We start from the raw sequence: 22841 nt of genomic DNA, 5'->3' as shown, positions 1-22841 counted from the left end.
GTGGACTAGCCAGTCTCCAGATCTCAACCCCATAGAGAATTTGTGGAGGGAGTTGAAAGTCTGTGTTTCCCAGCGACAGCCCCAAAACATCACTGCTTTAGAGGAGAGGTGCATGGAGGAATGGACCAAAATACCAGCTACAGTGTGTGCAAACTTGAAGACTTACAGGAAACGTTTGACCTCTGTCATTGCCAACAAAGATTATGTTACAAAGTATTGAGTTGAACTTTTGTTATTGACCATATATTTATTTTCCACCATAATTTACAATTAATTCTTTAAAAATCCTACAATGTGATTTCCTGGAATTTTTTTTCTCATTTTGTCTCTTAGTTGAAGCATACCTATGATGAAAATTACAGACTTCGCTCATCGTTCTTAGTAGAACTTGCACAATCAGGGACTACAAAAAAATACTTTTTACCCAACTGTATACAGTAGTGTTCAGAATAATAGTAGTGCTATGTGACCAAAAAGATTTATCCAGGTTTGAGTATATTTCTTATTGTTACATGGGAAACAAGGTACCAGTAGATTCTCACAAATCCAACAAGACCAAGCATTCATGATATGCACACTCTATGAAATTGGGCTATTAGTTAAAAAAAAAAAATAGAAAAGGGGGTGTTCACAATAATAGTAGCATCCGCTGTTGATGCTACAAACTCAAAACTATGTTCAAACTGCTTTTTTTTAGCAATCCTGTGAATCACTAAACTAGTATTTAGTTGCATAACCACAGGTTTTTCAATGATTTCTTCACATCTGCGAGGCATGGAGTCAACTAGCTTGTGGCACCTTTCAGCTGTTATTCCACTCCAAGATTCTTTAACAACATTCCACAATTCATTCACATTTCTTGGTTTTGCTTCAGAAGCAGCTTTTTTTAATGTTACTCCACAAGTTCTCAATTGGATTTAGGTCCGGGGATTGGGCAGGCCACTCCAAAACATTAATTTTGTTGGTTTGGAACCAAGATTTTGCTCGTTGACTAGTGTGCTTGGGGTCATTGTCTTGTTGAAACACCATTTCAAGGGCATGTCCTCTTCAGCATAAGGCAACATGACCTCTTCAAGTATTTTGACATATCCAAACTGATCCATGATACCTGGTATGCGATATATATGCCCAACACCATAGTAGGAGAAACATGCCCATATCATGATGCTTGTACCACCATGCTTCACTGTCTTCACTGTGAACTGTGGCTTGAATTCAGAGTTTGGGGGTCGTCTCACAAACTGTCTACAGCCCTTGGACCCAAAAAGAACAGTTTTACTCATCAGTCCACAAAATAGTCCTCTATTTCTCTTTAGGCCAGTTGATGTGTTCTTTGGCAAATTGTAACCTCTTCTGCACGTCTTTTATTTAACAGAGGGACTTTGCGGGGGATTCTTGCAAATAAATTAGCTTCACACAGGCGTCTTCTAACTGTCACAGCACTTACAGATAACTCCAGACTGTCTTTGATCATCCTGGAGCTGATCAATGGGTGAGCCTTTGCCATTCTGGTTATTCTTCTATCCATTTTGATGGTGGTTTTCCGTTTTCTTCCACGCGTCTCTGGATTTTTGTCCATTTTAAAGCATTGGAGATCATTGTAGATGAACAGCCTATAATTTTTGGCACCTGCGTATACGTTTTCCCCTCTCCAATCAACTTTTTAATCAAACTACGCTGTTCTTCTGAACAATGTCTTGAATGTCCCATTTTCCTCAGGCCTTCAAAGAGAAAAGCATGTTCAACAGGTGCTGGCTTCATTCTTAAATAGGGGACACCTGATTCACACCTGTTTGTTCCAAAAAATTGAGGAACTCACTGACTGAATGCCACACTACTATTATTGTGAACACCCCCTTTTCTACATTTTTTTCCACTAATAGCCCAATTTCATAGCCTTAAGAGTGTGCATATCATGAATGCTTGGTCTTGTTGGATTTGTGAGAATCTACTGAATCTACTGGTACCTTGTTCCCCATGTAACAATAAGAAATATAGTCAAAACCTGGATTAATCTTTTTAGTCACATAGCACTACTATTATTCTGAACACTACTGTAGATAGTCCAAACCATACCTTTTTGGAATCTTTGTGATCAGACAAATAATGTGGTATAGTTTACAATATGACTGGAGCAGTTTTAAATTTTGACCCCTGTGTAATTCTTCATTTGACCCCTACCTGGCTGCCCATTGAAAATTCAAGTAGCTAGGAGTATTTGTGCCACATTTGGTGCTTGTTTCCAGAAATGAACAATTGTTACAGTTACCTGAAGAACTGTGAATATGAAAAACAAAATTATCTGCTCTGGTGAGATAAAGATTGAACTTTTTAGCATGAATGTCAGGTGTCATGTTTGGGGGTAACCAGGCACCATCCCTACATTGAAGCATGGTGGTGACAGCATCTTGCTGTGGGGTGTTTTTTAGCGACAGGAACTGGAAGACTAATCAGGATTGAGGGAAAGATGAATGCGGGAATGTACAGAGACATCCTGGATGAAATCCTGCTCCGGAGGATTGCAGGATGTCGCTCTTGACCTCCAGACTGGTGCGACGGTTCGTCTTTCAGCAGGACAATGTCCAGAAGCACAAAGCCAAGATATCAAAGGAGTGGCTTCAGGACAACTCTGGGAATGTCCATGAGTGGCCCAGTCAGTCGAGACCTGAATCTGATTGAACATCTCTGAAGAGATCTGAAAATGGCTGTGCATCGACACTCCCCATCCAGCCTGATGAAGCTTGAGAGGTGGTGTAAAGAGGAATGGGCAAAACTGCCCAAAGATAGGTGCGCCAAGCTCGTGGCATCATATTGAAGATTTGAGGTTGTAACTGCTGCCAAAGGTGCATCAACAAAGTACTGAGCAAAGGGTGTGAATACTTACGTCCATGTGATTTCTTAGTTTTTCATTTTTAATAAATTTGCAAGAATTAAACTTTTTTCATGTCACTATGGGGTGTTGTGAGTAGAATTTTGAAGGAAAATATTAATCTACTCCATTTTGGAATAAGGCTGTAACATAATAAAATGTGAAGTGCTGTTAATATTTTCTGTATGCCCTGTATCCCAGCCCAGTACAATTGAACTACATTCCACAATTATGCATTTCTTGGTTTTGCTTCAGAAACGGCATTTTTGATGTCATCTCTGAAGTCTTCCATTGGATTAAGGTCCTGGTGTCATCGGCTGGTGTGTTTTGGGTCATTGTCTTGTCATGCCAATTTCAAAGGCATTGCCTCTTCGGCACCAGACAGCATGACATCTAAAAGTATTTTGATATATTCAAACTGATCCATGGTAGGTGATGAACAGACAGGACACCCATAGAATTATTAGAAACATCCCCATATCATGATGCTTGCTCCATCATGCTTCACTGTCTTCACAGTGTACATTTGCTTGAATTCAGTTTTTGGGGGTCGTCTGACAAACTTGTCTGTTGACCCTAGACCCAAAAAGGGCAGTCTTGCTTTTGTGTTGTTTGGCAAATTGTAACCTCTCCAAGACATTTTTTTTTTTCCAACAATGGAACTTTGAGGGGGCTTCTTGCCCGTAGCTTTGCTTCACATAGTAGTCTTCTCATGTTACAGTTCTCACAGGTAACTTTAAAACTCTGATCACCCTGGAGCTGATCATTGCCTGAGTCTTTGCCATTCTGGCTATTCTTCAATCAATTTAAGTGGTGCTTTTCTGTTTTTGTTGCCATTTTAAAGAATTAGAGATCATTTAGCCTGAACAGCCTATCATTTTCTGCACTCCTTTGTATTTTTTTCCTCTCCAATCATCTGCACAATGTCTGGAACACCCCATTTTACTCAGATTTTCAGTGAAATGCACAACCAGCATGTATTTGCTGCCTTCATCCTTAAGGGCCAAATGTTTGACACCTGTTTTTTTTCCCACAGAAACGAAAAACACCTTTAAAAAAAAAAAAGCCTAATATTACTTTTCTTCACTTTTTGTAATTTTTTTTTTTTTTTTTTTTACATTTTTCTTCATTTTTGTTTGGATTAATTAATTATTAAAAATAATATTTTGAATTCATTTGCATGTAAGGAATTAAAAGCTATTAGGTTTTTGAGCTTTACTTTTTTTAAAAAACTATTGCTGTGGTGACCCAGGGTGAAAAACAAGGGAGCAGCTGAAGGGACTTACTACTTTGAATAACTGTAAGAACATTAACCATCTCTTTTTCATATCTTGATTTGTACATCCAAGGATGCCACAAATGCAGTTGCTGGATAAAATGATTGTTTCCTTTGGCCTTAAGCTGATGTCACACGGTGCCCAACCTTCACCAGGTTATTTCAACCCTTGACCACGATACCCTCCATTTAGCAGTGGCCAGTTCACTGCCCATCAGCTCCACTGGCTTCCAGCCCTCCTCCTCCCTCTTCACCTTCTGCTCGTTCCCTGACGTTCCAAGTGTAGTGAGCACTGTCCACACATCATTTCTATGGGAAACAGCTGTGTTTGCCACCCTTTCTCTCTGCACTCCTGGCTGAGATCTTGAAATTTTCAACACTTCCTCTCATGGGAGTCAGTTCCACAAGGAGGATCTTAGCCTGTACTGACCAGATGACTGTCAGGCCTCAGTGTTGTGTGGATGATGGGAAATTCAATCTCCCACCCTTGCGTCTTGTGGAGGATGTTGGTTCTGGTTGTCCTTGTAGTAGTTAACTGTACCCCTGGCTGGATTAACTGCAGCAGTGGTATTTGCAGTGTGAACAAATACAAAAACAAATTGTACTTACAAGTTTTTTGAAGATGCTCAAAATTCCTTTGACAGAAAAATGGTGCTACTTCTGTCAGCTATTATTGCATTAGAATACTCCTTTACCATTCCTTGTAGGAATCAGATTTGTAATTGGGTACCGTAGTCTCATTTAAGGGTGGGCGCTAAAGGGGTTAAATTAAACAGCACAACAAACAAAGTGAAAATTTAAAGAAACAGTGAAGATGCAGTGGAAAGCAGACGTGCTGCTGTTTAAGAGCCAGAGCTCAAACATGTTGAGGCGGTTTTGCAGGCAAGAGTTTGGAGGGTTTAACTTGAACCAAACACCCAGCATGAACTGAAAGATTCAGTCTTACTGCAGGTTTTGAACAATGGTTCTCACGACATGAGTCATAGCGATTTGCCCAGGCAGCATTACCTTCCTACCTTAATTTCTCCTCTGATGCTGCACTGTACCAGAACTTGTGTAACAAACTGACAGGTAACAAAGTCATTTCAAACAGCATTTATTCGTGTGAGACAATGTCTCAGACAGATTGTAGATCTTGCACTACAACCCAAAATACAAGATTGTAAATCTCCCGTGCCACCCGACGGAGGGGGAAGAAGCTTCTAGGCTCGTGTAGTCACTCACGTGCACAGTTAAAGCTTTGTACCACCTCAGAGAAAATGTTCCAACATGTTGGGGAATACAGTCACTATTACAAAGAGCTACTTAGCGTCATACATAAATCTTTTCAATACTCTTTAAATAACTCTCAACTGCCACATAAATTAAAATCTAATTTCATTTTTGCATTCCTTAAATTACTTCATATAAGCCAATATAAACATTCATTTACATATTTACACAACTATACACATCAACCTTTACTTCATGGTGGTGGTAAATATATATATATATATATATATACGTACAGTTATGGCCTCAACTGCGGCCTCTGGGCGTCACTGAGCCTACGGTACAAGTTTTCCCCAAACAGATAGATTGTGCTTTACAAGTCAGTTTAGCCAGATTTAGAAATTAGTTCAAATTTTTGTGAGTGATTTGAGATTATGATCACAAATAATCAGTGTTATGTAATACTCAAACAGCTGCAATGGATCCTCTAACATTCTACTTTCACAATATGGAAAAGAGAAAATGCTAAAGCCCCACCCCTATAAAGTCATACCTGGACTTGGACTTAAAGAATGCTTACACTGGCTGTTTTTTTTTTTTACTATATAAAAACAATTAGTATTATATGGTCAAAATGTTCAACAGCTCTGGTTGCATCATATGAATGTTAGGATCAATGAATAACAGGAGCAGTTTATACTTAAAAGAAATATGCCGAAATTCTCAGAGTGAACATTGAACTGTGGGGGAATTAGTTCTTAAGGTTAGTATGATTTAAAGGAGGATTTGAAGCCATTTCAAGCTTGGTGTTCTTTGCATGCGTCTGGAAAACATTTTAAAAAGGCACAACTCAAGACTGCATTAACATAAAAAAAAAGGCAATTTTTAAGTTTTCTTTGTTGATGGCAACCAACTACAGCCTTCTTTAACATCCAGATATGACACGTCTGGTAAAGCAGGACTTTTACACTAGATGGAACACAGTGATGTTTCAGTGACAAATACAATCAGTGTTTAGAATCAAGACTTCCTTTAAGGATTAAAATATTTACATTTTCCCCAAAGTCTCAACTCACTTTGGCCTAAAATAAAGAATATGGCTATGAACACAGAGCAACAATGGTTGTAAAAAAAAAAAAAAAAAAAAAAAAATTACATAAATGTATGAATGCAAATTTTGATTTACAAAAACATCTTCAAGCACTTTTCCTTCCATGGAAAAAAAAACCCAAAACCTTAAACTGACAGCAATAGCAGTAATAATAATAATAACAACAACAACATTGAAAGCCTTCAGATCCCAACTGTTAGAAATGCAGACCATAAATTTAGCTTTCCTAATTCTGTTAGAACATGTTAAAATGATTGCATCTCCAAATTAAAAGTCACATGAAAGTGGAAGGTGTGAAGTTTACATTTCCTCTCACATGGTTTAAATGCACCATAGCCCGGTCATACGCAGTGTGGACTGACTTGCGAACGCTGGGTTTCTTGCCTTCCATTAAACGTAGTTTGTCTACAGTTTCATCCATCCCCAGTGGAAGCAGTTTGTCCCGTGGGAGCCACTGCCTGAAAACCATCAGACAATTTTAAATAGAGTCAATATTTCAACAACACTACTCCTGATGGCTTTAGGTTTCACTGCCCAGACTCTTACCAAGTCCTTTTGGTGTCAAAGAAAAGCACTAAAAAGAGATTTTCGCCTGCTTCTGTTCGTCTCCACTCGTGCAGTTTGAGCACCTCCACAGGAGGCACTGGAATGGGGATGCCGTTGTGAAGAAGCCCTTCCTGGGGCATGGCTGGGTCAACAATCTGTTACAATGGATTATGTCAGTAACGGTAGACTTTCTGTGTGAAGTCAGACCTTTCTGTTCATGTCAACTCTATCTTGGTACTATAATATATTAAGAAAAAATAAAAATGAAGACATGCTGTTTCTCACCATTGCTGGGTATGAAGGATATCCTCTACACTTGGCCCAAACTAGATCCAGAGGCCTGAGCTCCGTCTCGCTATCTAAAGACAGAAGCATAGATATTCCTGTGAACACAAAATCCCAATTTATTCAATTAGTTTGTGTATCCAATTACAACTAACCATAGACTGAACTACAGCGGCTATGAAAGAAATTTATTTTGGGCTGTCTCTTTAGAAACACACAATAATGATGATGATGTACAATGTGGATTGTTTTAATACTCACCAGATACAGAGACATCTCCATTGTCACTGTTGGGAACTTTAGTAAGTGCAGGTTTACCCCGACTACGTTTTGGAGGGCAAGTGTTACAGCTGCAAAACATGCAGAAAGCGAGAAAGGTGGGTGGTTTTTAACATGATGTGCCAGGTCCAGGAAACAACATAGCTGCCAATTTAAGACCAAAATTTTCAGAAGATAATGAATCTTGTGCTTCATACACACCTTAGATTTTCATCATAATCGAGGTCTGCAGAAGTGTGCTTTCCATTTGTCAGGCCTAGTAAAAAACAAAATATTTTCATATGGGGTTTCCCGAATGTTGCTTCTCTTATGGCTCGGTCACACGGCATACGACGACAGCTGAACGAAGGGGGAAAAAAAAAAGAAAAAAAAAAAAGCCATAAAGTCACAAATCAGCAAGAAAACGTGGACGAATGAGCTTTCACTTTTCCCATCACCGAATAGTCTGCGAATAAAGAACGCAAAAGGAACAAAACAAAGCCAACGTTGACCTGGACGCTTTAAACAAAACATGCCAGGAGCCACTGCTGGAGCATTTTGTGTCTGCATCCTGCTCTGCGTTTCAGGACACTCAGCGCTGGGACAGAACTCTGTAGCGCCTGAGACCTGGAGAAGTTGCAAAGAGAAGCGCATGATCTGATCCACTGTAGAGATCTGTGCGCACGTCGGTGGATCCACATGCTCTGGTTGCTCATCCAGAACAAAAGAGGGATCATCTCCATCATCAGAATCCTCACTGTCTGGTTCAGACGCCGACGACGAGCTGCACACTCCGTCTTGCTCCAAAAAAAAAAACAAAAAAAAAAAAACAAAAAAAAAAAAAACACACTGAAGCGCTTGCTCAACATTCACAAGCTGCGTTATTTTTACAAAACAAGCAACAAAAACCACCACCACACACACACATACAATTCTCCACCAAAATACACACTCCAAACACATCAAATATTTCTCAAATACCAAAACTCGAATCTCTGTATGCCTGAAATGTGTGCGTACTCAGCGTTTTTCGCGTGCCGTTGCATTTGTAGATTTGCTTGCAGCTGCGTTTGTTTGATTTTATTGTACAGGTTCGATTACCACACACATGCACTTCACCTTCTCTCCACCTGATTCACTCTGGATGAAAGCATTCAGTGTTTGGATGTGTTGTAGCGCACATACACACACGCACACAAAAGGACTGTCTCGTACATCATTCAGTGACTGAAATGTTGTTCTGAAAAGAATGCAGCCATTTGCAATGACACTGGGTTTTCTGTTTTGATATGTCACACCTCTGTGGCACAAAATGGTTCACACGCGAATGTGCACTGCTGCTGCTGAAACTTTTCACACTTGATGCTCAAAGTTACACTTCTGTAAACTGCCGCCTGGTTTGCACAAACCGAAGCGCAGTTCTTAGAGATCACCGCAGTGTCGGCCCTCAGCAGTTCCACGGCAACGAGGCTGACCACGCTCCTGCAAAGCGCCCTGCTGTGAACAAATACACAGCAATCAAGGAACACCTCCTCAAAACTTATGAAGTGTCAAATGCTCAAAGAACCAGCAGGCTCTTCTCTCTGCATGGGCTGGAGGACAGCAAGCCCTTCACAGTTCATGGGCAGAATGCTGCAGCTCCTGAGAGGACACCGGCCAGACTATTTGTGCAACACACATCCTCACATGCGCTCAGCGCTGGCCAACACCACGATCACAGACTTCTGTGCGCCAGTGGAGGAGGCTGACAAATTGTTTCTGGTCGGCCAGCACCACAGCAGCCACACTAGCCCCATCACACGCAGCGGCAGAAGCCCCACACTACACACCATCATCACCTGTGGAGGAGTTGCATCTCTTCACCACAGCAATGCTCCCAAACCGGCTTCTGTACTGTATGAAAATGTTCAGCTGGTCGAACGAAGTCAAACTAAATGTTAACGTTACAAAAACTAAGCAAACGATAAGGAACAATTAAGAATGACAGCAAAAAAGAAATACGGTCGAATTGAGGTTTTCGGCAGCATTCGTTCAAATTTTTTGACAGTTTAAAAATCCTGACAACACGCCAGCTACAGGAACGAAGCTACACAAAGGTTAAACGATGCCAACAAGTCAAGATTTCTTGTTTCATTTGGGTTTTGTTGTCCTGCGTTAGTGCAGTGTGACCGGGCCATTAGGAAACCTACATGTGTATATAATATGGTCATTACCTTCACTGGCTGGCAGAAGAACTTCTTCACTCTCTGAACTGTGGCCTCTGGACCTCAGGTGGTGCGAGGAAGGAGAGGGAGGTGCAGAGGAGTTGTTGGGGCTCAGACGTAAGGTGGAGATGGTGGTTGCGCTCGATGAATTTGGACTGGCAGGAGTGCTGTCCAGGCCATTGGTTTTACTCTCAAATGTTCCATTTTGTTGCAGTGGGACTTTATTTTTTGCCATTCGTGCACCATTTTTAGCCTTTTTGAACAGAACCGATGTGCGACGGCCAACACCAGCCAGTGGCAGGTCCAGGGGTGTACCCAGGGGAGTTGCTTCATGAACAGCCTCTGGTTGTGAAGACGGGGTCTCGCCAACTTCAGCCTCTTCTTCCACTTGGCTTTTACTTCCATTTCGGGATGATCTCAGACGCTTGTAGGAGCGTCCAGGTGACCGCCGCCCTCCAGTTACTAAGCCCAGGACAGGTGGTTCCAGTGGAGCATCTCCTGGCAGTGGCGATGACACTGGGCATGTAAGTTCTAGCTCAGGGGGAGAGTCATCTGGATGGACAAGAAGTTAATTCAACTACAGTGCACACCGCCACCACAGCTGATAATTTCCTCACCTATTACATGCAACTTTGTACCTGAATCCAACAGACACAGAATGTATTTGCAGTTAGATTATTAGAGGTGCACTAAAACAGATGTTACTGAGATTCCTTATTTCTTCTTGAGAAATTGATGAAATAGCGTAACAGTATAAGAGATCCCCCCCTTACACTGTTAAAAGATTATCCAGACCCACTCCAAAATTTGGTGACCTTTTCCTTGGCCCATGACCCCCCCCAAAAGTTTCATCAAAATCAATCTCACTCCAATCTAAGAAGCAAACAGGGCTGAAAAATTCTCTTCAGCTGATGTATTTAAATATATGTACATGCCAGTGGTCTGCACAGGTCCGCTAATCCGCCAATTAGCAAAGCTAACTTTTTTGTTAGCTGATTAGCTTTGCAGCGGCTAACTTTAAAAACCATTAGCGGACCAATTAGCTTCCGCTAAATTTAGTTCCAATAACACGTTTTTGTGGGCATAGTGAATAAAGCTTAACAGTTAAAAACATTTGTAAAAAACCTGAAATCATACATTTTAAATTGTAAAAGGTCTGTATTTATATAGTGCTTTTCCATCTGCATCAGACGCTCAAAGTGCTTTACAAGTATGCCTCACATTCACCCCGATGTCAGGGTGCTGCCATACAAGGCGCTCACTACACACCGGGAGCAATAGGGGATTAGAGGCCTTGCCCAAGGGCCCTTAGTAATTTTCCAGTCAGGCGGGGATTTGAACCCATGATCTTCTGGACTCAAGCGCAACACCTTAACCACTTTTAGTGCCTGCCTGTTACATGTTTTGTAGCAGACTGACAGCTATGAGAGGTAGAGCTCAATCCTCTGCCAGCAGAAGAGACCTGGCTACCAGAAAGGGGGGGTGGGGGTGGTGGTGGTGTTCATTTATTTTCACAGCCATACAGACGTATCACAGGAATCTTGCACAGCAACAGTTCTGACTTATGCTTAAAATTTTAAACAAACTAATTCTGGACAAGTTGTTGAAATTAACATCACCTCTGTCACTTTACAAAGTAACAGGAAACAAATTTTCCCATAATGCCTTCAGCATGCATGTCTGTAAACGCTAAACAGTCAAAATTAGTGCATTACTTTAAAACTAAAACATAGCTGATATTTTCACTTTGTAAAGCCACAGAAGTGACGTTAATTTCAATAACTTGTCCGGAATTAGTTTGTTTAAAAATTTAACCACAAGTTAAAACTGTTTTGCTGTGCATGACTCCTGTGATATGTCTGCTAGTCTGTGAAAATGATTTTTTTTTTTTTTGCTCCCCTTCCTTTCTTTCTGGTCACCGGGTCTCTTTTGCTGAGAGAAGGTTGATCTTAGACAGAAGCGCCAGCTTGTTGTTTTTTGATTACCTTTAAATTTATTCAGAAGTGTCAGTAGCCACCAGTTATCAGTTTAGCGTTTAGCTGTAAGTTCCGCTAATCGGCTTTGCTTTATAAAAGCTAATTTTTCAGTTAGCGAATTAACAGATATCAAACTAACTTTTTGGTTAGCTGTGCCCACCACTGATATACACACACACACAAACAGTAAAACTCGCATATAGAATTTTGTCAGCTATAATCAAAATCCGGTATATGTATAACATGGACAAAATTCGTTATATGTATGTGATGGATTAGTTACACTCAGGAGGCTCCAAATCATCTATGGGGAATCCCCAACACCATCAAGTTTATGTATTTCTTTGAGTAAAAGCCTGACCTTGAATCAGGACCTGCCTCATTTAATGACAGTGTCAAAACTTCATCTGATTAGCACTGGACATTATGTGCATTAAAAACAATTACATTTAGTCAAGTCACTCCTTTTTTCTAAGTCCGCTATGGAGTGTACCTTAAAATCCTAAAGCCTGATTTTTGCTTCTGCAACTCTGTAACTCCATGTCATGTGATGGCATCGCGTGAAAATTTTAAAGTTCTCCGTCGTTGGATATGTTTTATTTTGGATTAATTTGGTTAATCATCAACCTCCAATTCAAAGGTAAGTGTACAATTTCCTCTTTTTCCAACTCTGTGTTGTAAATTTTCAGACTTTCTGCCAAAGGTATTTGATCCATTATTGAAATGCAATCAGTGTACGCACCGCAAAAACTTTTAAAATGTGACAGGAAAGAGTCAAATCACAGCCTTTTATGTTGTCTGATTTAGCAGATGCATGTCAGGCTGTGGGTTCTGTGTCTGAGCATGGTCTTTTAATCAGGGAAATTACTCTGGTCCCACTTTCCTTGAATCAATGAGTGACAGTGCTGAACTTTAATTTTGTACCTTTGTTACTCTGCACGTCTTGACTGCTCAGGGGTTTCTAAAATGGAAATGCATTGTGATCGGACGGGACATTTTGTCTGATGGTAGTGAAAATCAATTATACAAAATCAGTTATATACTGTGCTTATTATAGAAAACCATACAGAAGCATTGGGACTTTTGTCTGTTACAGGGCTGTAAATATCCAGTTTATGCAATGACAGTTAAGTCGAGTTTTACTGCATATATGCAAAATTATAAGCAACAGGTTGGTAGTAGTGCTCCACAGCAGCGTGTACTCAAGGTACTTCAAATGGAGCAGTATCTCCACCCAGTGAATGTGCAGGTACAATATAATTTTGCAAAGAGCTCAATTATGCGTGTGTGTATATATATTTTCATAATTGGTGTCAACACTAGTTCAATTATGTCAGTAATGACATAAAATCCAAAGACATTCCAGAAGAGTAACAGAGTTAAACTCAATTCACCTGTTCCAGAGTTAGAAATGGTCAAAAACCCATCATTGTCTTTCTTTTCTTTCTCCCTGTCCTCCTCCTCATCATCATCACCATCATTTTCCTCGCTCTGCTTGTCATTTCCATTCACAGAGAGGCCGTTATGCTGTTGGTTCATCTTCTGTCTGAGAGAGTTAATCTCTCGACGCAGTAGCCTAATGCGCTTGGTTCGCCCCCCGCTAGAACGCATGGATGAAACCATGTCCAGTTTATCAAGTAAGACCTTTAGCTGCTCCTCTGTGCCTAGATGCAGTCTGTTCTCTGGGTCCAGTAGAGAGTCAACTGGCGGGATGATGAAACAAGAAACACGAAAGGAAGCATAAAATGAGAGCAGAAGAGACAAGTCGCCGGTTAATGGCCAAATCTCAAGAGGACAAACCCTCCAAACTCACCATCATCCCACGTACAGTGGTAGAAGCCATGTTTGTTTGAAGTCTCTGGGAGGTGCATGCCAGTGCTGGGGTCCAGCCCAATGTTCTGAGACTGCCTGTAGGCATGACGGAGAATGGCTCCACCCACCTCCTGCAGCTGTAAGGCTGCCCTGTGAAACATGGTGTCCTTGGAGTTGTACTTCAGGCAATTGGAAATCATGAGGTCAAAGTCTGTTTCCAGGTCTTTTATGGAGCAATAAGCATGAGCCTCCAGCTTGGTACACATAGTGGAGAAGTCCATGGGCTGGGTAATAAACTCCAAGTAATCTGGGACCTCAGTGCACCATTAAAACACCAATGTTAGCCAAGTTAATACAGAAAAAACAAAGATACAAGCATTTGTTTCTGACTGCACCAACCTCTGCCAGATTGACTGGGTGAGAGAAGATTTTGGCTGTGTCCTTCTCTTGAAGCTGCTCCAAAGTTGATCGGAGAAGTATCAGCGCAGGGGTCAATTTCAACTCAAGAGCAGCCTGCTGAATTTTCATCTGAGGAGTGATTAAGTATAGATTCCTGTAAAAGTATCCCCAATAACAACTTGTTTTGTATCTCAAACTTCAATGCGACTTACCTGTTCTCTCTTTAACCTCTCTCTCTTACGAATGAGTTCCACCAAAAGTCTGGCTCTTTCCAAATCTTGCCTCAACTTCTGCCAATATCGCAGCTCCTCTCTTGCAGCACACAGCTTCTCATCAGGCTCCTTCTGAGCATAAAAAAAGCTAGAATCAGACTATAACATATATCAACAGTTCTCAACCTGGTACTCAAATACCACAGAACCTTGATGTTCAAATTAGTCAAAGTACTTGCGATTAACAGGGAAAGCATAGCATTACTCCGTCAGCGGACCATGTTTGCATCTTATAATTATGACATAAAATAAAGAGACAGGCCTATCAAGATACTTATGATGCCTTGTTGCTCATTGCAGGGTCCTGGTAGCCGCTAAGGCCACTGCTGCTTGTTAATGAAATTAAACTGTCACATATCCAAGTAAACAGTTAGGAAAAACTGCAAGGATAACAGCTGCAAAAATGCAACCCATGTTAAACAGAATGACAGTAACTATTGTGAATAAATCTAATATGACAAAGAAAACTGTTGTTGAAACAACTTTAGGCACTCCAGCACTTAACCAGCAGTATAACAAATGTATAACATTACAGCTGGTCAGTTTTCTGCACAAGGGCACCCTCTACAGTTGAGAGCCCTATATCATAGATGACATGAGAATACACTTCATATTTTGTGTGAACACTGTTCAAGTAGCTCATCTCTGATTTTTGTTGTTTTGAAAGGACCAGGCATTTTCAATACCACAGCAAAAAGATTCCAAACATTGGAAATGTGTTAAAATTTTATTTACAATTACTTCCCACAAATCATTTTTTTTTCTTTTATTTGGATGTTTTGCAAATGTGTAGTTCATTGCAAAATGTGTGGAAAAAGTATCAAGAGTTAAACAGTGCAGGTCAGGCCTTCTGTTGTAATACTGAAAAATCAAACAATTTTCCATGGCACTGTATTACTGCAGTATGTCAAAATGAACACTAAAGACAACATATGCATCAGTGTGAAGTACTATATGTACTGGTACCCACTGCATTTATACATTTCTTTTTCACACCTGTATGGCACATCTTGGGCATGCTCACCTGTTCTGCTGTCCTGTGAGCCTGCATGTGGGAATGGAGTCTGCGTATTAGAGGCATACCATTCCGTGACTGTCGCTTCAATAACCAGTAGTTATGAAGCCGCTGCATGAACTGATTCTTCCTCTGCACTTCAACACCTGTGCAGATTTTATTCAGCCTAGACATGCAGCATAAAAATGACATAGTAAGTGACATGTCTAACAACTTCTGATTTAATAAAAATAAATGTCAGTTTAAAAAAAAAAAAAAAAAAAAGACAAAAAGGACTCTAAATCGGATTTAAAATTAAGTCAACAATTATCCATAGATTAGTAAAATATATTAAATGACTGCAACAGAGAATATTAATTAGGGTTGGGATGATGAATGAAAACCATTAGTCAACTAGTCAAATCTAAGAAGCGAAAATCCAAATTGATAAAAAACAAACAAAAAAACTAGTAATACCAGTTAAAAACATAACATTAACATAGTGAACTACATGGAAAGAATGTTTTGCAGTTCTACTAGATGAAAAGATATTTATTCAAAACTCTGAAGTGAAGGGACTGCTGGCTGCTGCTTGACGTTGGTTCCTGCTTGAGCTCTATCCTCAGTGAAGCAATCTCTGTAAGAGTACCCCGTCTCTAGTTTTGATAGCTGTGCAGAAAACTTAAACTAATCAACTAGAAGAAAATTAGTTGACTAGTCAGGTCGTAGCAAGCACTTTCAGTCAACTATTACAACTAGTCATCCCAAACCATCAGCTAGACTTTAGGACACAACTTGGTGTTCTAACAGAACAATGACTCCAATCACACAAAACAACCAGTGGTGGAATGAATAAAGAATAACATTAACCAGAATGGCCTTCTCAAAGTTCTTACTACAACGCTTCTGAAAATATCTGGACTACAGTTAAGAGCTGGGTCCATACCAAAAAAAAAAAAAAAAAAAAAATCTATGTAATTCAAGTTTACCAATTCTGCCATAGAATGCAGTCAAATATCCAATCACAATTTTGCCAGATGTTTGCTGATGGCTACACCACTGCCTGGCCAAGATGAAACTTGCTAAGGTGCATTCAAACAAATAATAGGCCTTACATATGGATAATTTTGGCCTTGATTTCAGAAAACCCAAAATGAAGTATGTTTGTAGCACCCCCCCCCCCCCCCCCCCCCCACTATTAAATATGTATGTTGTACATTCATTATGCCCCAGAAAAAGAATAGTTCAAAGAAATAACAGAAAGCCCAATATTGTCAAGACATTTATGTTCATAAGTGTACATAAACTTCTGACCAGAGCTGTGCATGCATATCACCTGTGAGAGGGGATCTGAGGCACAAGGAGCACAGGCATTGCTGACCTTCCACTTTTCCTTGTCTGTTTTTTCTGGCCCTTAGCAGCCTTCTTGTTTGGTGATGTAGGAGGGCTCTGAGTATATGACCTTTGACCCCGGTTACCTCTGCCCCCTACCAGTCTTCCTTCAACCGATTCATCTCCAGACCCATCCTGTCGAGACCCAACTGGTGAGTGATGCTCACAGAAGGCGGTCTTCTTTACAGAGAAGGTTGTACCATTGATGCCAGTCTCCCTAACTGGGTCTATTTTCATGAACAGGCCAGCCTTCTGGGCACAAGTGACGTGAAAGGCCCTGTAACAGTTGGCTTTGTGGCACTGAATGGAAGCTCCCCTGCCTTTCTGTTTACAGAGGTAGCAGGTAAGCTTCCAACGAGCAGGGGGGATGTTCGTAACCCCCTCAATGGGCTCCAAGAACACAGTGTTGGCAAAGCATACCTCTGGGATCCATATGGCACAAACAACATGAGCCCAACGTCCATCACTTGTCTGTTTGAAGGCACCTCCACGGTTGGGGCAGAGCACACAGTCTACAGGACGGGAAGGGGATTGTAGGCAGCAGCGGCACAGCCACTGGCCCTCAGGAACATAGGGCACACCGTAACACTCCTGGTGGACAGCTAGGTTGCAGATGTCACAGAAGAGGATGACATTACTGTTGAGACATTCGTCATCTAAGCAAACGCAGCAGAAAGCATCTTCGTCTACGGCACTCTGGGACTGAGCTTGGCTGCGAGATTCCAGGATGGACTCCCTTTCTAATCGGTCAATCAACAGTTCAAATGTATCCGCAGACACAGAAGCATGGCCATCACACACTCTCTTCTGGTTAACCATCTCTAGCCAAGCCAAATCCTCCTCATCCATGTCATATTCTGCCACACGGTCTTGCTCCTCCCCTGACTTCTCTATGTAACAATAGTATGCTGATGGAAGAGGAGGTGCATCCGAAGGACATGCTGAACTCAATATCCGGAAAGTGGGCTCAGGCAGAGAGCTTGGGTAAGCGGTGTTCTGGAAGGAATTGGTAGGTCCTGTGTGTTGCTGGGAACCAGGTCGTTGGCTCTGGTAAGATCCATTTTTCCCACACTTTTTGCCTTTAAAATTTGAAGGTTTCCTCCATGACTTTGATTTACTTTGGGTTTGCTCACTGTTCTCTTTGTTGCTGTTGCATTCAGAAATGTCCTGAAGCATCATCTCATCCTCTGTTATAATTGGGAGAGGATCGGTGATGTTAATCCTATGAAGCCTTCCATCTAGGTCAACTTCTACTATTTTCTGTGCTTGAGCATATGTCAAAGTCTCTCTAGCAGGAGATAGTTGTAGTCTGTAAGGTGATGGGGGCCTCAACTGGCCAGATGAACCCCTGCCCCGTCCCCTCCCTCTGCGTCGGCCCCTGCCCATGTTGATGCCCGTTACAACTGTCTCACATTCCCAACTCCTCACCTTCCGCATAGGGGATTACTCCAACACCTTAACAGAAGAGAAAGGAAAAACAATTCAGACTACTTTGGCAACACTATCTTCTCATTTGTGTAAGCTTCTAGCAACAGGCTGTAGGTGTTGAATATTTGATTTTACTGCAATATAACTGCTTTAATATCAGTTTTTATTAAGTCTAGCTCCCATCATGAACCATAATGACCATGACTTAAAATAAAGGCAGACAGATCTATCAATGTGCTGGTGAAGATGGTGGGATCCTTGTGGCCACTAAGTAGGGCTGTAACAAACAATTATTTTCAGAATCAATAAATTGAGAAACTATTTCAATGATTAATCAATTAAGTCATTTGGTCTATAAAATATCAAAATGTTGATGTTTTCCAGGGGCCAAAGTGATGCCTTCTAATGTCTCGTTTTGCTCACAACCCAGACATTCACATTACTGCCAGATATGAGAAAGTAAACACATGAAATAAACCAGAACGAATTCACATTTAAGAAGGTGAAGTCAGAGAATTTGGATTAAAAAAGGACACAAAATGATTATTATCAAAACAGTTAACTAATTTAACAACTGATTCTACTGATAAGTCCACCGCTGTTTGTTCCGGCCCTACTGCACTTTTGTGCAGCAACCAAAGACAATCTTTCACTAACTGTCCAAATATTAAGTGTTATTTTAGTGAGGTATTGGGCAGCGGTGGTGGCCAAGTGATTAAGTGTGCTTGTTTACAGAGAGGAAGGTTCCCAGTTCCCATGTAATGTGGAGTGGTCAGGAAGGGCCTCTGGCATAAAACTTGTGCCAAATCAACATGCAGATCCACCTCAGATCTGCTGTGGTGAACCAGAGTGAAACATGGGAGATGAGAAGGGAGAGAAGCGATTTACTATTTTACTGAGGTATTGACAACTTTGCCCACATTTTTATAGTTTCTGGGAAAAATCTGAACTGCAGTTTAAGACAATTTCTAAAAGTGTAGAAAAAGCCCATTTTAACAGAGTATTGGTATGCCCCCCCCCCCCCCCAAAAAAAATCAATACCCCCAAGATATTACGAGCGAAGCATCGCACAGCGGCACAAAGCTTTCTCTTGTGGTTGACGAAGGCAAAAACTGGAAATGCACAAAAAACTGCCCAATGGAGAAAAGCCACAAACCGGACAACATTGTCGCAAAAAGTCACAAACTGCAATGATTTGATCCACCGACATCAATAGCCTTTTTGCTTAACGATTCACTTATCAGTCCTTCAGAACGGCCATTGTTTTTGAGGGTGTTTGTCGGGAAAATGATCATTTCTCTACATTGATTGCAGACCCTGCAGCGGGTCTGTAATCTACCGCTTCTGCAATGGGTCTGCTTTGAAGCTTGAACCAACGAAGCAGTGTTCCGACCCGCTGCTTCGATGCTTTACAGAAGCGGCAAGTCCGCTTCTTACCCCCTCTCAAAGCCATTTAAAGATGTCAATTGTGAGTCACTTTCCTGTGGATTAAAGTCACTAAGTGGGACTCTTGTCTTGTTGCAGGCAAGAAACGAGAATCGTCCTCCGTTCCGTTTCCACCGCTCCAAACGCTGCGCCGCTCTCTGCTGAGTCAAGTGAAGGCCCCCTGACACTTGCACGCCCTGTGTCATGCAGGAGAGTAAACTCATCTTTAACAGGAGGAAGACTGAATGTGAGAGAGGCGCCGGCGCGTGCAATTGCGCAAAGAGAATTTTGAAATGTTCAAAAAACAAACAAAAAAAAAAAAAACACGTAACTTTTTTACCAAGTCATGACAATGTAAACATGACAAATAATTACCTTTTTAGAAGGCTCCAAATGCTTTCTCTGTCTCGTTCAGTGTGCGTGCGTTCGAACAGCTGTTGCTGGAGCGGTCCTCTGTGATTCAGTAAGCGATTAGAGCCATTTTCAACACCTTTCCAAACGATAAACTACAATTGACTAAAATGTTTTTTTTCCTCCTCCCAAAATGAGACGTGCTGCGTTCTTTATGAATTATACTGATGCTGACGTGCAGCCGGCTGCAAGAGCTCAGCTCAGAGGTATGGAGTGACATTCATGGCATTAATGTCTGAAAGGAAATGCTTTTGACAAAAACTACAGATTTTGTTTATTTCTATTTATGTCCAGAGATCAAGGATCCAGTGACCAATTCCATATTCATTTACTTTAAGACTCAATAAACTGTTGTTGACATAGAAAACCTGTAAAGCCTACTTTTAGTACACAGAAAACTCACAAGAGGTGTTGATAAGGGACTCGATAAGGAATCAGATTGATAAGCAGAATCGATAGATAAAATCTTATCAATACCCATCCCTAGACCTAAATGACATGGTGAGATGCTGAAGTGCTTTGCTCGTTCATGTCCGCAACATATACACATTACGAGCGAAGCGCCGTGCACCTTGCTCTTATGGTAGACAAAGACACAAACCAGAAATGGCACAAAAAAATCTGCCCAGTGAAGAAAAAGCCACAAACCAGACAACATGGCCGCAAAAAAGCTGTAAACAGCCACAAACTGATGGTAAGCGTTTTGCTCGTTCACGTCCGCACCATATACATATTAGTTAACAGATTTATAAAGTCAACAAAAAGGCAGATCACCCAACTTTAAGAAGCTGGAACAATTTGAAAAGCTTTACTGATCACCTGTGGATTAGCTTATCAGTTTAAGTTTCTCTGTGTGTGTGTGGGGGGGGGTCAACTGGAGTGCTGTTGTAATGAAAACAGCATGTGTTCTATTTGTGCAGGCAGACCTGTCTGCACAAATAGAACTACACTCAAACGACTACTTGCAGGTGGAACGCCTCAGCTCACGCCCGATTGGTCCAAGTGGCAGTCTGTAACGCCCCAAGCGTTACTCCCAGTCCAATCAGAACCTGGAATTTTTTTTTCTTCCTTGTTGCTGTGGATAGTTCGGTTGAGAAGCACTAAATACCAACCCGAGTATCTAACATCTGTCAGCCATTTTAGGCGCACAACAGCAGAGACAACATTTGTGTTGCACGTTGATTAGCAGTCCAATTACACCTGCTAACAGCAGCCAGAAAGCAGATACACTGTTGACATCGAGGATAAATGCATAAATGAAGTGCGTGCACACACCGGACCACAGCACCGCAATGGGCAGTGCGCGCTTTGTGCCCAAACCCCTGCAACAAGACTGGTTCTACTGATAAGAAAACACTACTCGGTCGGACAGGACACACAGAAGACGTATTAAAAAAGCAGATCTTCTGAGTTAGGCTGAAAATGCCAACAACGTTTACCTTGTGAAATGGTCCTGTGTGCAGCGAGCTTAGTGTCGGCTACAGACTGACTGCAAGCGAGGCGGACATGCTAGCTGTTAGTTTAGCTCGCCGGTAATTTCAGGGGCGACAGCGTCATCTTCAGCGCTTCAGTTTTCCGCTGAGACTGCAGACAGAAACCTAAACACGACTTGGTTTCATAGGCACAGTGTCAGCCTATCCAGCACTGCGGAATATCAACTTAAACACAGCACAAATACTGTAGATAGCAAATTAATGTACCTTGGATGAGGCTAAATATTCAGTCAAGATGGCTTGAAAAATACGCCCCTTTAGAGAAAAAAAAATCACCACAGCCAATCGCAGGTCGCCGTTTCACCTCGCTCGCGACGCGCACCAACCTGTGATTGGTCAGCGCAGGAATCCGAAGTCACCGAACTCGACGTACAGCACATACCGAAGAAACACGATGAGAAAAGCAACAGCCGACATTGCGCGCCTTATTCCAGAATAAACCTATCAATCTATGAAGCTATCTATCTATCGAAACAATTTTTGTGGCATAAATTAGAAAGTCAGCTGTGTAAAGTGTGTTATAACTTCGAAATGTTATATTTGCTGTTAATTATTTTTAGTATTTTTTTTTTACTGTGATTCATGACAAAATATAATTTTAAGTCTTATTTATTCTTTTTTACATTTTTGTATTTTTTGTTACTTTACTTACATATTTGTTTTGTCGCATTATTGTTGTTTGTTGTTTTCAAGAGGACCACATTGGAAATAAGCATATTTTATACTTTGTGTTATCCTCTGTAATTTATATGTAGTTTTACATATATGATTTTTAAAAATCAAATTCAAATCAAACCAGTCATGTCCATATGTATTTGGACAATGACAGTTTTGAAATGAAACAATCACGATACTGCTTTTAACTTTAATTCCATGGGTTTCACAAAAATATCACATTAACCATTTAGGAATTTCAGTTATTTTGATACATGGTAAAAACAATATAAGAATGATTTTAATTACAAATTATTTTACAGCCAGTTTTCTTGAGAAATATCAGGGGATGGACACAAGAACATCTCCTAAGTGTATGGTACGGTGGTAAAGCTGTCCTGAGGTGGCAGTTCTCAAAACCTGAATGTCCCTGCAAGAAGGAGAGTGAGGGAAGCCACCAAGAGAGCCATGACAACTCTGAAGGAGTTATAGGCTTCTGTGATTGGAGAAACTGTGTAGAGTGCAACTTTTATCTGTTGCCACAGCAGCTATACAGTTTCATGATGGAGAGGAACAGAAAAGGATTTTCTGAAAAGAACACATGAAGTTTCAGCTCCAGTTTGCCAGAAAGCTTTTTGGGAGAGATTAGCCTTGTTCCATGAGAAACTAATGACACCCACTACATTGTTAACAAAACACTGGGCCACGGCATAATGGGACAACATAATATTTTTTTCGATAGGTGAAAGAAATTGTGCAATATTTCGGGGGCCTTTCTGAAAAAAAAGTTTGTGTAAAACTGATATTTTCGTATTTTCACCAAA

General features: G+C 41.0%; 1 protein-coding gene across 4 annotated transcripts; it reads right to left on the bottom strand.

The window, feature by feature from the left end:
• Positions 1–6140: 6140 nt before the first annotated feature.
• brpf3a (bromodomain and PHD finger containing, 3a) lies at positions 6141–21626 on the bottom strand. 4 transcript variants are annotated; one of them, XM_034166267.1, is made up of 13 exons: positions 21310–21626; positions 16551–18061; positions 15245–15401; positions 14161–14292; positions 13949–14077; positions 13551–13863; positions 13132–13440; positions 9770–10259; positions 7780–7836; positions 7561–7649; positions 7300–7397; positions 7015–7169; positions 6141–6926 (listed from the first exon to the last, which is right to left on the bottom strand). In XM_034166267.1, the coding sequence occupies exons 2-13, from the start codon at positions 18041–18043 to the stop codon at positions 6743–6745; spliced, it is 3606 nt and encodes a 1201-aa protein (XP_034022158.1). In that variant the 5' UTR covers positions 18044–18061; positions 21310–21626; the 3' UTR covers positions 6141–6742. The 4 variants fall into 4 exon arrangements, with proteins under 4 accessions (XP_034022158.1, XP_034022155.1, XP_034022157.1 ...); XM_034166264.1 differs by having other exon boundaries at positions 9770–10313; positions 21310–21625; XM_034166266.1 differs by having other exon boundaries at positions 7300–7373; positions 9770–10313; positions 21310–21625.
• Positions 21627–22841: the final 1215 nt, after the last annotated feature.

The sequence above is a fragment of the Thalassophryne amazonica genome, chromosome 3 (assembly GCF_902500255.1).
Source record: "Thalassophryne amazonica chromosome 3, fThaAma1.1, whole genome shotgun sequence".
Taxonomy (NCBI): Eukaryota; Metazoa; Chordata; class Actinopteri; order Batrachoidiformes; family Batrachoididae; genus Thalassophryne; species Thalassophryne amazonica.
This window is presented reverse-complemented; position numbering and strand designations above follow the sequence as displayed.